Source organism: Amblyomma americanum, chromosome 10, assembly GCF_052857255.1.
Source record: "Amblyomma americanum isolate KBUSLIRL-KWMA chromosome 10, ASM5285725v1, whole genome shotgun sequence".
Lineage (NCBI taxonomy): Eukaryota > Metazoa > Arthropoda > Arachnida > Ixodida > Ixodidae > Amblyomma > Amblyomma americanum.
The window spans coordinates 18,542,870-18,556,846 of NC_135506.1; the positions used below are offsets into that span (position 1 = coordinate 18,542,870).

At 45.8% G+C, this 13,977-nt stretch overlaps 1 protein-coding gene across 5 annotated transcripts in view; it reads left to right on the forward strand.

Annotated features, from left to right (window-relative positions):
- LOC144107596 (ras-like GTP-binding protein RHO) overlaps positions 1-13,977 on the forward strand; it is a 45,086-nt gene that overhangs the window by 28,000 nt on the left and 3,109 nt on the right. For 4 of the 5 annotated variants that reach the window (XM_077640688.1, XM_077640690.1, XM_077640687.1 and 1 more), the window contains 3 exons: positions 5,529-5,695; positions 10,651-10,851; positions 12,937-13,119. In XM_077640688.1, the coding sequence (XP_077496814.1) occupies positions 5,529-5,695; positions 10,651-10,851; positions 12,937-13,119 (551 nt within the window). Of the gene's footprint in view, positions 1-4,409; positions 4,674-5,528; positions 5,696-10,650; positions 10,852-12,936; positions 13,120-13,977 lie in introns of those variants that run through there. The other variant, XM_077640691.1, reaches the window with a different exon arrangement.

Genomic DNA, 13,977 nt, shown 5'->3' on the forward strand with positions numbered 1-13,977 from the left:
ATAGGACCCCGCCTATAGTGTGCAGGTCTCTAGTTCAGTAGGTCTTGCTAGGAGGCAGGTGGGCCACGTAAGGTCACGTGACCTTGCGGCGTATTCACAACCTGCCCACCGGATAGTGAGCAAACTGCCCACCGTGGCAGGCGGCAGTTTAATTAATGACTGGTCGCTCGGGAGGAGCAACCTGGGTCGCACAATGCCCACTGCAATGAGGACCTGCCATCCCATCGCTTAACCGCTGCACCACTCCGCCAGGGAGGGGTATGAGGACTCCTAGGGATCTATGTATGTAAAGTAGAGAATGACCTTTTACATGTATGAGAATTGACCAATTAATTTACCGCGTCATACCCTTAAGGCGGAGCTTAAGTGTACCCTTCAATTTTTTCCCCTACCGCTTTACAATTTCATAGGTTTCGATTAATTTAAAAGACGCTGGCAAGTTTGTTTTTTTTGCGTGCGCTTATGGAGGGAAGCTAAACATTCCCTACAAAAAGCTGCCAACGACCTGTCTAAAATTGCACTCGAATTACGGCATTCCCAACTACAATTATGATACCCAGGTGTCTCTTTCATGCCTTTTCTGAAGCCGTTGCTATCTATGATTTCTGTATGATGTTCACGGCGTGATTTTTCTGAATATACACAAAAAAGAAATAAAAAGAGCTTGATAATAGAGGCCAACCTTCAGCTAATCCGTTCGCACAGTGACGCAATGCTAGCATGTGCCACGTATTTTCGCCAGAGGAATATAAACAAGTTTAAGCGAGTGTGTTGTAGGACGAGTCGGTCAATCATTATCAACAAAGTGTAGTGCAGGACCAGAAGGGTACACAACAAGTGTCTGTTGTGTCTCGTCCTTGTTTGTATGCGCAGTACCTTTTGTTGAACATAAATAAGTGTAAGCGTCCCTGGAATGAGTCATGCAAAGCTATTGAGGTGACAGATCTAGTTCAACACAGGTGACACCACTGCTGCGCGCATTACTTACTTGCCCATGAAACGCATACGTTCTCCAAGTGTATGTATGCCATTTAAGCGCGCCCCCATTTGTGGTCAGCGATGCTTAGCACTTCAGTTAAAATAATTGAGCTAATTATCAAATGATGGGGTGCAAATCGCGGTCATAGCTGCACGCTTAAAAGCTGCAGCTGTCATTTAATGGAAAGCTCGAATACCTCACATGATTTTAAAAGCATGCTTGATTGAACTACTGCAAAGTTTTTCAGAGTCGGAGAGCACCCGTGCATTTTTGAAGGGTGCATGGGTGCAATAAATGTGCTAACGCGCTCAGAGCACGTCCTTTTTCAGAAACACCTAGAAGAAGTAATGGCGTAGAAAAGGTAATTAGTGTTACGCATTTAAGGTTTCTGCTCACTACGGCGTCCCTCACTGCCTGAGTCGCTTCGGGAAATAAACCCCATAAACCATGCAGATACCACAGCTGGGCATTATAGCAAATCCTGAAATTGACGATGAAGCTGAAATCGTGTAACATTCTCAGCTTTTGTGACCGGAATAGGATGAAGTATAGTATTTCATCGAATTTACCCGTTGACAGTGGTAAACTCTTCGGTGCTATATACGTTCGAGGCCCTTAATTCACCGGTACCGGGTTTATGGGCATCCATTACAGACCCGCCGCGGTGGCTCAGTGGTTAGGGCGCTCGACTACTGATCCGGAGTTCCCGGGTTCGAGCCCGACCGCGGCGGCTGCGTTTTTATGGAGGAAAACGCCAAGGCACCCGTGTGCTGTGCGATGTCAGTGCACGTTAAGGATCCCCAGGTGGTCGAAATTATTCCGGAGCCCTCCACTGCGGCACCTATTCCTTTCTTCTTTCACTCCCTCATTTATTCCTTCCCTTACGGCGCGGTTCAGGTGTCCAACAATATATGAGACAGATACTGCGCCATTTCCTTTCCCCCCAAAAAAACCAATTATTATTATCATCCATTACAGGAGTTGCCAGATGGGGTAGGCACAACGTATTAGTTGTCTAAACGTTCCTTGTCGTAAAGATAAAATGGCGGCCAGTGTGCTTCCTTGTGAAAAATTTCTCGCGTAGAAAGAACGTGTTAAATTGTCCTCGATCGCCATATTTCCTGTCGCCCGGGGCAGCATGTCTTCACGTTTACTCCTAACCGTATTAACGGTTTCCTGGATATGAATATCTTCACATATACCCCCATACCATTGATAAAGCTAATGCCTCCCTCAGGCATCATTCTGTTTTCTCCCTTTCCTTTTATTCGTCCCCTTCACTTTTTCCAGCGCAGCTCGTGATACTGATTAGCAAGATTTAAGCTTTTGATGATGTAGATGGTGATCGCTATTCCTTCTGCACATGCAACACAACGACGCGACATTCTGTAACACAGTTTTCATGAATTCAGCTGAAAGCTTCTATTTGCAGTTGAGCCTCGTTATAACGAAACGGTTTATAACGAAATAGTTGATATAACGAAGGAATGACGGTTCCCACTGGAAGCTAGGTCAACGCGGTCTATAACGAAGCGACGGATATAACGAAGCAATCGCCGGGCTTTTTCAACTTCGTTGTAACGAGGTTCAACTGTATACCTTCTTTTACTCTTTTTTTTTTGCACTTGAACCTGAATTATGATACTAAGTGTTCGTCCTGTGCGTTTGTATGTAATCGTTTCGGGTAATAAGCTGATAGCGTAAGCCAGCAAAGCTTTGTGAAGATGCCGACGTGTTGAGGAGAAGGGGGTGTGCCCGGAACAGATTCCAGAGAGACTTCAACACTCAGAGGATAGGTTGTGTCGAAATGAAATCCGCTGTTCCGGTCACGATGTCAACTAAAAAAGGGTAAAAGTTCAATTATCCGTGCGAAAAAAAAATGAAAAGAAAAATCGAAGTTGAAACAGTGTGTGAGATACGTATCTTGAATTTCTTAACTTTGAGGTCTTCCGAAACTACGGAGAAAGCAACTATAAGAGGTTGGTCAATGTCTTTCAATGTATTGATCAATGTTGATCAATGTATTTTCAGTTTGGCTGTCAGTTTTACGCGTATCTCCCTCTGTTGGCTTAATTTCTTTTTGACGGTGCTTGCATCGCCTCCTGTACGTTTGTAGCTGTAAGTGAAGGGCACACTGAGGTGTGCGGAGCGTTGGGCGGTGCTACGATTGCCATTAAGCCCGAGCGCGGAATGTTCCGATCGTTAGTCTATGGTTTGTCTTTATAATAAGCTCTTCGGTATTTGCGGTATATATGCTGTCCCGCTTAAGATGGACAAAAAGAAGAAGTTATTCCGAAATTGGAATGAAGTGAATATTGTTAGGACTAGGAGTGGCGTAAAGTACTGGCCAGCATTTTCTTTTTTCTGCCTCTGCAGTTCCTAAGATTTAACGAACGTCTTAAATATGTCGTTAAGCGCTCTTTTAATAATCGTTGTTAAGCAACAGCTAGTATTGTCTTCGTTGTGATCATTGAATTCTTGAGATATTAACGAACTCTTTAAATATAGCTTTAAACGCTCACCATGACAACGGTCCGATCCAGGGTCCAGCCTTAGTGCAGCCTTTTCTTTCTCTTGCGCAAAAATGAAAGCCCGCGAAATTAAAAAAAAAATACTATGTGACAGCGTGCACTGTCAGTTCAAACGTGCTATGATTACTACGCTCTCATCCATGACCTGCCCACGCGGAAAGAACGGCTGGTAACGGCGTGCCGTACTATGCATCTACTGGAGCTTATCTCGAAACCAACACCGACGCGAAGCCCTGTCGTGGACAGGGCAGAGGGCGCGTTGCAGACGTCTCTATCAGGTCGTGCTTGATAGAGTACTGTAATCGCAGTGCATTTAAGCATTCGGACCATGGATTCGTATCAATTCGGACTCACGGAGCTCGCTGTCGCGTGATATTTTTGATATCTCGCTGGCTTCAGTTTTTGTCGAACAAAAAAAAAAAGGGCTGCGCTAAGGCTACCTCATGGGAAGCACCTGTGTTAAACCGATTCTCCTAAGCATTTAAAAGTCGTATTTAAAAATTTAATTATTGTCAGTTAAATGGGTCAGCAGAACGAAAAAAATGTAGTGGCCACTGCTTTACATAAACGGGCCCCTAAAACATTCACGTGCTTCCAGTCCGGAATAACGCGTTTTTTTTTTTTAATCTTGGTGCATGTTAGCTGGAACCAGAGCTCTGTCTGGATAGCATAACCTATCCTGACTTTTCTTGCACCCTAATTTCGTTCTTACATGATTTCAAGTTGAATTTTCGTTATCATACCTGCTCTGTGTTTGGTCAGCACGCAATAATCTCGCCGGTCATAGTTTAGTATTTTCCTTTCGCGCGCTTGAGCTTTTAATTTCCAGCTCCCATGTGAGCCACGGCTCGCCAACGCCTCCTTCACTGGTCCGCTCAACTGCCAGCCTCGACGGAGCTAGAATCCTGATAGGTTCACTTCGGCCGGAAGTCAATTCATTGACCCGAACTCTTTTTATGCGTCCAAGGAAGCTATTATTTTATTTTAACCGCGAAGATAAGCGCTCACTTGTTGATCGGCCCATTACGTCAAGCGCCACATTCCACACGAATGCTTTCCCCTTCCCCCGCTTTTCCCCTTTCCCGAGAGGTGCCGCTCTACCTAGCGAGGTGTGGTCCGTTTTGCTGTGCGACAGCCGTCAAACTCCTCCTTTTTATAGTAATGTAAGTAGTGTTTCTGTCACGCTTGTGTGTGTAGGAATTGTTGTCAGATTAGGTAGGCTAGTTAATCCACGGGGAGTGCTTGGCATAGCGTCGCGATCTCCTTAACGCGGCAGGAATCCTGTCCCCGAGTGCATTGCATGGCCGATTGTGAGCTTAGGCCTAGCGCACTTGAGTACCGGCGTTCTTTCCGTTCTCGTAACTAAACCTACGCTGTCCGTTTCTAAAGGGGAATCTGCGGAGATCTCTGACGGAGAGTACTTAGTCAGCGTGCATCAACTGGTAGCTGTGCTGTCGTTCACTTGCGGACGTTGGCGAAAGTAAACAAAATGCAGCGCTCCTCAAGCGTTTGCCGTTTTCTGCTCGTTTTTCGCACTCCGATTGCCTGTTGCTGTATATCACCCGACACATACTCGTTGCATACCACTACGGCAACCGTACGCGTCTTTAGGCATGCACTTGTGTCTGGCGTAAGCTAGCGTGTGAGGCAGTCATCGCTGCACGTTTTGCTGACCTTGTCAGTGAAGCGGGGTATGCCGACGGAACGTCTCGATTTCCGAGGAACGGTTCGGTAAACGGTTGCGGTAGCTTCGTGGCAAAGAAGGTCTCGGATGTCCTGCGCTGTTTTCGTTAAACGTGATCCGTAATTTGCCCAATTTGCACTCGATTTCAGTACCTACTGAGCAAGAAAAGACTGGTTTTGTGCTAGGAGGAACTGAGCGCCGTGGCATGTTAGTCATGGCGAATTCCGCTCGGTTGTCGGAAGTTGACCGCTGTGTCCTGTTGTTGCTTCGTCAGGCGCCGCTTGTGATTTGAGGCGCCTCATTTTGTTCTGTTTTTTTCTCTTTAATTTCGCAGAGCGACCACAGATGGCTGCAATCCGAAAAAAACTAGTAATAGTCGGGGACGGCGCCTGCGGAAAAACGTGCCTCCTGATAGTTTTTAGCAAAGATCAGTTTCCCGAGGTCTACGTGCCGACAGTCTTTGAAAACTATGTCGCCGACATCGAAGTCGATGGTAAACAGGTGAGTGGCGATTTACTGTGAGGCTTCCAAGTTTTTCTCTTTTTTTTTGCCATATATTTTTGGGGGTGCTAGGACTGGTCTGCAACCCCGACCAACCGTTCTCTAGGCTTTTAACTTTTACAAGAGAAGCTACGATAGCGAATTCGAGCTTTCATTCTCTTGTGCTCCTTGTGTTTGATTTATTCGTATGCGTTCTTTGAACCGATGTCAATTTTGCAGGTGTCAAGCTAAGAGTGGATGTTCCAGATATTCCTTGTCCTAATGTCATTTTTTTTTGCATTCTTGTCCACATTTGTGAGATTCTAATGAAGTTTTTATTTGTTTGTTCGTGCTGCCAAATTTTGCCTGACACTGGGCTTCTTCATTGATGCTTTTAGACGTTCAGGATTTCATGTTCACCTGAAGTTTGCAAAAATTGTTTGCTTGGGCAAGTTCTCAGTATTGTCACAAAGATGCATTGTTGTTTACAGGAACATAGTTTCTTCTGCTGGTAATCTAAAAAAAATTTCTTTTTTTGAAAAGTCAGGGTGAAACATTAAAAGTGCTGGATTTGATATTTGGCTTGCAGCTACATCTTTCAGTCGTTAGCATTTTATTATTTTGGTGTACTAGAAAAATGGCCATTGCCAGGAATGTGCCCAACCGATTAATGTGCTATATGTATTTCACTCTTAAAGTCCAAAAATATCAGCTGTTCGGAGCAGTTTTTGCTAGTTTATTCAAATGACTTATTTTGCGATACTGATGAGTAAAGACAAGATACTTAGGCACTGAAAAAGCGTGTTTTAGTTGCCAGAAATAGGCACAAATAGGTGAAGCATAGGTGAGTTAAGAAAAGTATGGAAGGAAGCAGTTCTATTGTACAGCCCTTGAGCACTTAAGGCTATAAGTGGTCATCTCGGAGACTGTGGCGTAGAGGTTTTGTTTTTTGTCTGCCTGCTGGTCATGTTTGAATACTACATAGTCTTTGCGCACTATAGGTTTGGGAGCTGTGCAGTGGTATTTAGAATGTTACTGTGGTTGAAGAAGCTTGAAAATGTAAATTAATAGCTTGGAAAGCTCCCAAGTGCCCGCTTGAACAAGACTGAACAGTCCAGTATAGGACGATACTGGTACGAACACAAAGGAAATTATACGTGCACACTTATAGGCATTATCAAACAGCCTCTGTGTGACCCATTAGTATCCGGCCTTATATCTGAGGCACAACTCGGGTCATCAGCTGATACTGTGTTGATTGTGGGGCCCGTCAGTGGTCTAGGCCTTTCCTTTAAGTTGGAATTTCAAAGGATAGGTATGTGGTGGAAGTTTGATCTGCAATTGGATTGCATATATTTTCTTTGCCGAATTTAACAAGTAGCCGGTATCTTAGTTTGGTCTACAATTTTATCAGGAATGCAAACCCACTCGTATTCTTGTACTTAAACGTGCAGTGGAGATCTCATGTCTGGTCGAAATTAACCTGGAATCCTCCACTAGTGCATGCTATTAGCCTGCAGCATAGCTTATTTAGTAGAAACCCATAAATAACTTGGAACAGTAATAAACTTTTGTGAATTCATATTTCACTGTACTTGATTCACAATCAAGCGGCTAGAACGCTACACCTGCTGCTTTCACCTTCCTTGCTTTGTGCTGCGTAATTTATTTTACCCTTTAGTGAGTGCATACATTTCGCGGGGGGATGGGTACAGGGTGGAACACATACATGCCTAGTAAACTCACACTTTTAGTGCATGTAAGATTGTTTCGAACTAAATTTTCACACAGAAAAATGTAGTTAGTTGTGCAAAAGTTAAGCATATTGCACATGTGGTTTGCTGCCGTTTGGGAATTAGTTCACCCTTTAGCATGCATGAAGTTCTGTTCTACTCTTCCTGGTCTTACTATTGTGTTAGTCCTGTTTTTGCAACCAGGAGTGGCTTTAACAGTAATGCAAGGCCATTCACTTCCAGCTCAGTGGTGACCAAGTCTTTGCCAGTGTTGTGTGCATATCTTAGCGTAAACTAAATCAAGTTTTGTTTGGAGAGGGCATGACAGTGATGCATAGGGGAGAACACACATTCGAGGCCTGGCTCACAGGAATTCAGCACGCATGCCTCGCTGAATGTGTACAGTTGTCCGCAGACCTGTCTAGAGCGCTCGAACTCCGTGCTGTCTGCGGTCCGCAGCACGCAGAGTGACGTCTAGCGGCAGCGCCTGGTTCGAGACCGCATGTCTTATGCTCAGACAACATTCAAAGATGTGCAATCTCGAACCAGACGCTGCCACTAGATGTCACTGTGCGTGCTGCGGATTGCAGACGGCACGGAGTTCGAGCGCTCTAGACAGGTCTGTGGACGACTGTACAGATACAGAGTGCACGCGAACCCTGAAGAAAGTAATTTGATGACACTGACACACAATTGTTTGCCCAGCTTGATGGTCAGGCCAGAAGTCTTGTTGACCATAGCTTACTGTTTGTGGTGGTATGAAATGAAAGCTGGTTGTTGCATTGGGAGTGCCATTAGTATTTTCAGTAAGAGTGTGCATTTTAAATGCACTTTGTCTGCTGTTTACCACATTGTGGGTGATGTGCCAACCAGCCCAACTCTCAATTCTTTTCATCCCTTCCTGTTCTGTGAGGTATATGGCACATTTCGTGAGCACCAAAGGGGAATACTAAGGCAATCGAGATTGACAGATTAGTGTCCTATGATAGCAACTACACGTATCATTTTTATCAACAGCAATCCACCGTGATTGCTCAGTGGCTAGGGCGCTTGGCTACTCAGCCGGAAGACACTGGTTCAGTCCCAGATGTGGCTTTTGCGTTTCAATGAAAGTGAAATGCAAAGGGCTTTCAGTGTGCTGTGTGATGTCGGTGCATGTTAAAGAGCCCCACGTGGTAAAAATTGACCCGGAGCCCTGCACTATGGCGCCACTCATATGTCGGTTTTGAACGTTGAACTCCACAATTGAGTTTTTTTTTTGTTTTATCATGAAACAGAGTGGAGGTAAGTTGCAGTGAAAGATGGCGCAGCGATGCCGCAGGCGAATTCAGGTTACTTGTGGCCAGTTAGATGTGCCCTTCGTCTGTCACAACTGGTTCCTTATTTCCTTGTGCAGCACTGCTTTGATCGACATGTAATACCCCTGTCACACGGCCAGTTTCAATCACCCTCGAGTCGAGGGTCTTCGAGATTCTCAATCGCCATCGAACTCGTCGCTGCTACACGGCAAATCTCAATGGCCATTGCAATGGTTCTCGTGTCTTACGCCACGGATGTGTGGCGCCACAATCGCTACTTTGGATTTTGCAGAAATAACAAAAATATTTGATAAATGTATACTAAATGCTGAAATACACGCATACGCGAAAGTCGTTCAAAACCCTTTTAATTGCACATACGCGACGGACATGTGCAGACACTGCTGTAGCCACTCTAATACAAGACGAGCCAAAACCAAGCCAGTCCAACTGCGTCGGAGCGCTGCTTCATCAGTCTTAAGACCTGGGAAATTGCTATGATATCTGAAAAACAAGAGCTATTTGTCTCTTGAAACTTTATGCGAGGGTAAGAATGGGCAAATCGAAGGCGAATACAACAGCTTAGAACATGATATTGCTTTGAGGCATTAGCGACGAAGCTGTTATCGCTGTGAAGCGGGCGGGCAGGGTGCCGCCATGTCAACGTTAAATGCGCAAGCAATGCAAAGACTGCAACGCAAAATTAATGCGCTTAATGCACTTAAAACCAGTCTAATATAATTTTAGAATAATTTTACATACTGCTTGCATTAAATTTTATGCGAGTAATGTTTGTTCATGTTTTTGCACCGTGAATGTGTCGTGTACGAAAGTGCGCTTGGCGCCGCTCGAGCAACGCTAGCAACCTTGGGCAGCGCTCGAAGGCCCTCGAAATCTCGATGGAGTTCTGCGCTACTCCGTTGACTCGATAGGCTATTGACTCGATCGCCATTGAAACTGCCCGTGTGGCAGCGCTCGATCGCCTTTGAGTCGATAGACTATTGGTTCGAGGGCCCTCGAAATGCCCGTGTGACAGGGGTATAAGACTATTTGAGAGAGGCCGTAGAATGCTTGTGGGGGGAGAACATTAAAGGTGCGATGCCTCGGGTTTAATGTTATGTGGCTGCCATATATACCTGTACATTGCAACATGGAGCTCAACTGGTCGCCGCTGTGAGCGGTTCGATTTTTACTCGGCACAGTGACTCTTTATCTGATTCAGTGAAAACAAGGCAGTTCTGTCACAAACATGATTTTTTTTGTTCTTGCTTGAGGTACGAAATTAAGGGCATTTTCTTGAGCAGTTGGTTCTTGCAGCAATGTGGTGATCTTTTTTGCATAAATAGAACATGTGGTGTCCCAGAAGGGCAATCAACCCCATAACTTTTTCCTTTTGGTGTGCCTTTATGATTACACATGTGACCTGGTAAACGTGTCAAAACAAGTAACGGGGCACAATTGAGCACAAGCGGCAAGATTTAAAGAGGCACTGAGGGCAGATTAAAGTTGGCCTCCATCAAGAGATTATGGCAGTTTAACAGTGAAAAGGCCATCTTTAGTGAAAATGGAGGTTTTACTAACTATAAAAGACTACAAAACGAAAAGTTGGCGTAGTCATCACCAGCTGATTTTGCAAGGGAACTGTGTGTGCGTCAATAGTGTATTTTGGGCGCGGATCCCAGAGACCATGCTACGCTGCCAACAAACAATTGCAACAAACAGCGGCAACCAGTTCTTCTTGGTGTGAATGTGACTAGTTTGAATAGTGCTGTGGGAAAATTTTAAAATTTAATTTTCTCAGCCATAAATGGCTGCTGGACAAACTCCGGACATGCCCAGAAAAAGCCAGATAATCAATAATAGGATGGAGTTGTTCTCTCCGTCCTTTGTCGTACCGTAGTCTGGTTGAGGGTAAAGCTCTGAACCCGCCCGCTTTTGTTTTCAGGTTGAACTGGCACTGTGGGACACAGCAGGGCAGGAGGACTACGACCGGTTGCGACCGCTGTCCTACCCGGACACGGACGTAATCCTAATGTGCTTCAGCATCGACTCGCCCGACTCGCTGGAGAACATCCCCGAGAAGTGGACGCCCGAGGTGCGCCACTTCTGCCCCAATGTGCCCATCATCCTGGTAGGGAACAAAAAGGTGAGGCTTATTTCTCCTCGTGTTGATGTAACAAAGTGGCTTGCATTGTCCCCCTGCTGGTTTCTGAGAAATGGCTGCTCTTCGTTGTAACGAGACATCACTAGAACGAAGCTGAAGGGGCATCGATGTTTCTTGGTTGAAACTGTTGTTGCACTGTAGGCATGGATGACCTCTACTGCAAGTGCAGTGGGCGGTAATGTAAGCGAGCATTGAAAAGAGATGGGGTAGTGTTTTCCTGTTCTTGTTTGTGACCTTCGTGGACAGACTTTGAGCATGCTGGGCGTGCTGGGCATGCTTTTCTGAACAGTCGTTGTGCAGGAGAAACTAACCTCCTCCTACTGTTAATAATGAGGTTCAGATTTGCTGTAACCTCTTCTGAAGTGCTTGCTCTTCCCACTGCTGCTGCTGCTGTTTGCATGCCACCTGTCGAGGGCAGCCGTCCGAAAAGTGCGCCACACTGTGGGAACTGTGTGCATCAGTGGATGGGTAGTTGTGCAAAATGGCTGTGTGATGTCATGGTGACTGTGTGCAGTTCAGCTTGCTCAGGCTTGTTTGTGGCTCTCTGGCATTCAAACGTGCATGTGAACCTGAGTGCATGGGTTCACTCACAAGCTCTCCTGCTGGCTTACTGTGCTTGACTCCACACTTCTTAGTCCCTTAACATTTGTGTGCATGCTGTGGCGGTGTACAAGAACTGTACAGTACACACCTAAATTTAGCAGCATTTTTTTTTTTCTGTGTAATGATGTATAAGACATTAGAATACATGAATCATTCTGTGGTTTGTGCTTGTGGCTGGTAAATAATTTATAACTTAATTTCTTCTTGATGCTGTTTTGGCTTCAAGTATAACCAAACGATGGCTGAGATGTGTGAGAAGCGTTTAGGTCATCTGAGGCATGAAAAAGAACTAATATAATCGCTAAAACATTGTTTATTGTCAATCCAGCTCGAAGCAGGTTGGCTTGAAGGTTGTAGTGAATTAAAGCTACCTACCAGTACTTATAATTTTTTTCATGCCTTACATGACCTAAATGCTTCTGACACGTCACAGCCTTTGTTCGGTTGTTGAAACTGAAACAGCATCAAGAAGAAATTCAGTTATGAACTATAAAGCTGTCTTTAAGGGAATACCATGGGGTAATCCATGTATACTGATGTTTAATGCATCGTTTGACAGAAGAAATCAAACAAGCAAAAATTTGGTGTCTGTACTCCTGTAACATTTGTGTGCATGCTGTGAGGGTGTGCTGCAGGACCTACACAATGATTGCTGTGGCGGTATGGTGGGGTTGTGCTGCAGGACCTTAGCAGTGACCTGCATAACATTTGTGTGCTTGGCTGCGGGGATGTGTTGCAGGGCCTTTGCAATGATTGCTATGGCGGTATGGTGGGGTTGTGCTGCAGGACCTTAGCAGTGACCTGCATAACATTTGTGTGCTTGGCTGCGGGGATGTGTTGCAGGGCCTTTGCAATGATTGCTATGGTGGTATGGTGGGGTTGTGCTGCAGGACCTTAGCAGTGACCTGCATAACATTTGTGTGCTTGGCTGCGGGGATGTGTTGCAGGGCCTTTGCAATGATTGCTATGGCGGTATGGTGGGGTTGTGCTGCAGGACCTTAGCAGTGACCTGCATAACATTTGTGTGCTTGGCTGCGGGGATGTGTTGCAGGGCCTTTGCAATGATTGCTATGGCGGTATGGTGGGGTTGTGCTGCAGGACCTCAGCAGTGACCTGCATAACATTTGTGTGCATGCTGTGGTGGTGTGCTGCAGGACCTACGCAATGATTGCTGTGGCGGTATGGTGGGGTTGTGCTGCAGGGCCTCAGCAGTGACCTGCATAACATTTGTGTGCTTGGCTGTCGGAATGTGTTGCAGGACCTTCGCAATGATTGCTATGGCGGTATGGTGGGGTTGTGCTGCAGGACCTCAGCAGTGACCTGCATAACATTTGTGTGCATGCTGTGGTGGTGTGCTGCAGGACCTTCGCAATGATTGCTATGGCAGTATGGTGGGGTTGTGCTGCAGGACCTCAGCAGTGACCTGCATAACATTTGTGTGCATGCTGTGGGGATGTGTTGCAGGACCTTCGCAATGACCCGCACACGCTGCGGGAGCTGGCCAAGATGAAGCAGAAGCCCGTGGCACCCGAGGAAGGGCGCACCATGGCGGAGAAGATCAATGCCTACGGCTACCTGGAGTGCTCCGCCAAGACCAAGGATGGCGTGCGTGAGGTGTTTGAGACTGCAACGAGGGCTGCCCTGCAGGTGGGTTGCCTGTGCCTGATGGGTGGTGCCTCTGGTGGTGTGTTTTAGCACTGTCCTGCACTGCAGAGATTTTTTTTTTATTAGATGCGAGCTTTTTTTGTCCTGTTATACAATAAAAAGAAAGTGCAGCCACAGACAGACAAGGCTATGCAAATACATAGTGCAGCCCTGTATTATTGCAGGTGTCACCTGTTCAATATTTGGCATAGTTATATACCCCCGCCCAAGTCGTGGCCATCATGATAAAGTGGGGCCATGTTGTTCCTCCAAAAAGAGCAGTGGTGGTTCTTCCATATCCTTAAAAATGTTTTCGATTATTATTTCACCTGATACGGCAAGAGGTCAGTAATACTGATCTCGCAGGGCCCTGAAAAATAATCGTATCACCTGAAATTTGTATCAGCAGAAAAGAAGCAAAATCTGCATGGCTGAAGCACAAGAAACGTACAAATCTGTTCCAAGACTGACGGCATTTATTTTTGGGCATGTGCCACTGCTGTGTGCTTGCAGTGTGCACTGTGCGACTGGTGATAATGGCGTCGGTGATGTGTGCACTGTGTGCTAGCACTCTGCGTTTGTGGTGCATATGCATGGCTGGTGAGGGTAGTACTTAGTGCTCTCTGTTGCGGTAGCACCTGCAATGCTCTTATCATCTGTAATGGCATGGGAGAGTGGTTCGGAAGATTCGAATTTCTGCTCTTTGTCCACAGTATATTTCACAGTGTAGAATTCCTGTCATCCATGATTGTATTGAAATCCTACTGTGCTAGAGATTAGATCAAGATGAACAGCTGTAAGGTCTGTTAAGACTGCTGGGTAGTGCACTTCAGTGCCTCACTTTTTGTTTCAACCTCTTCT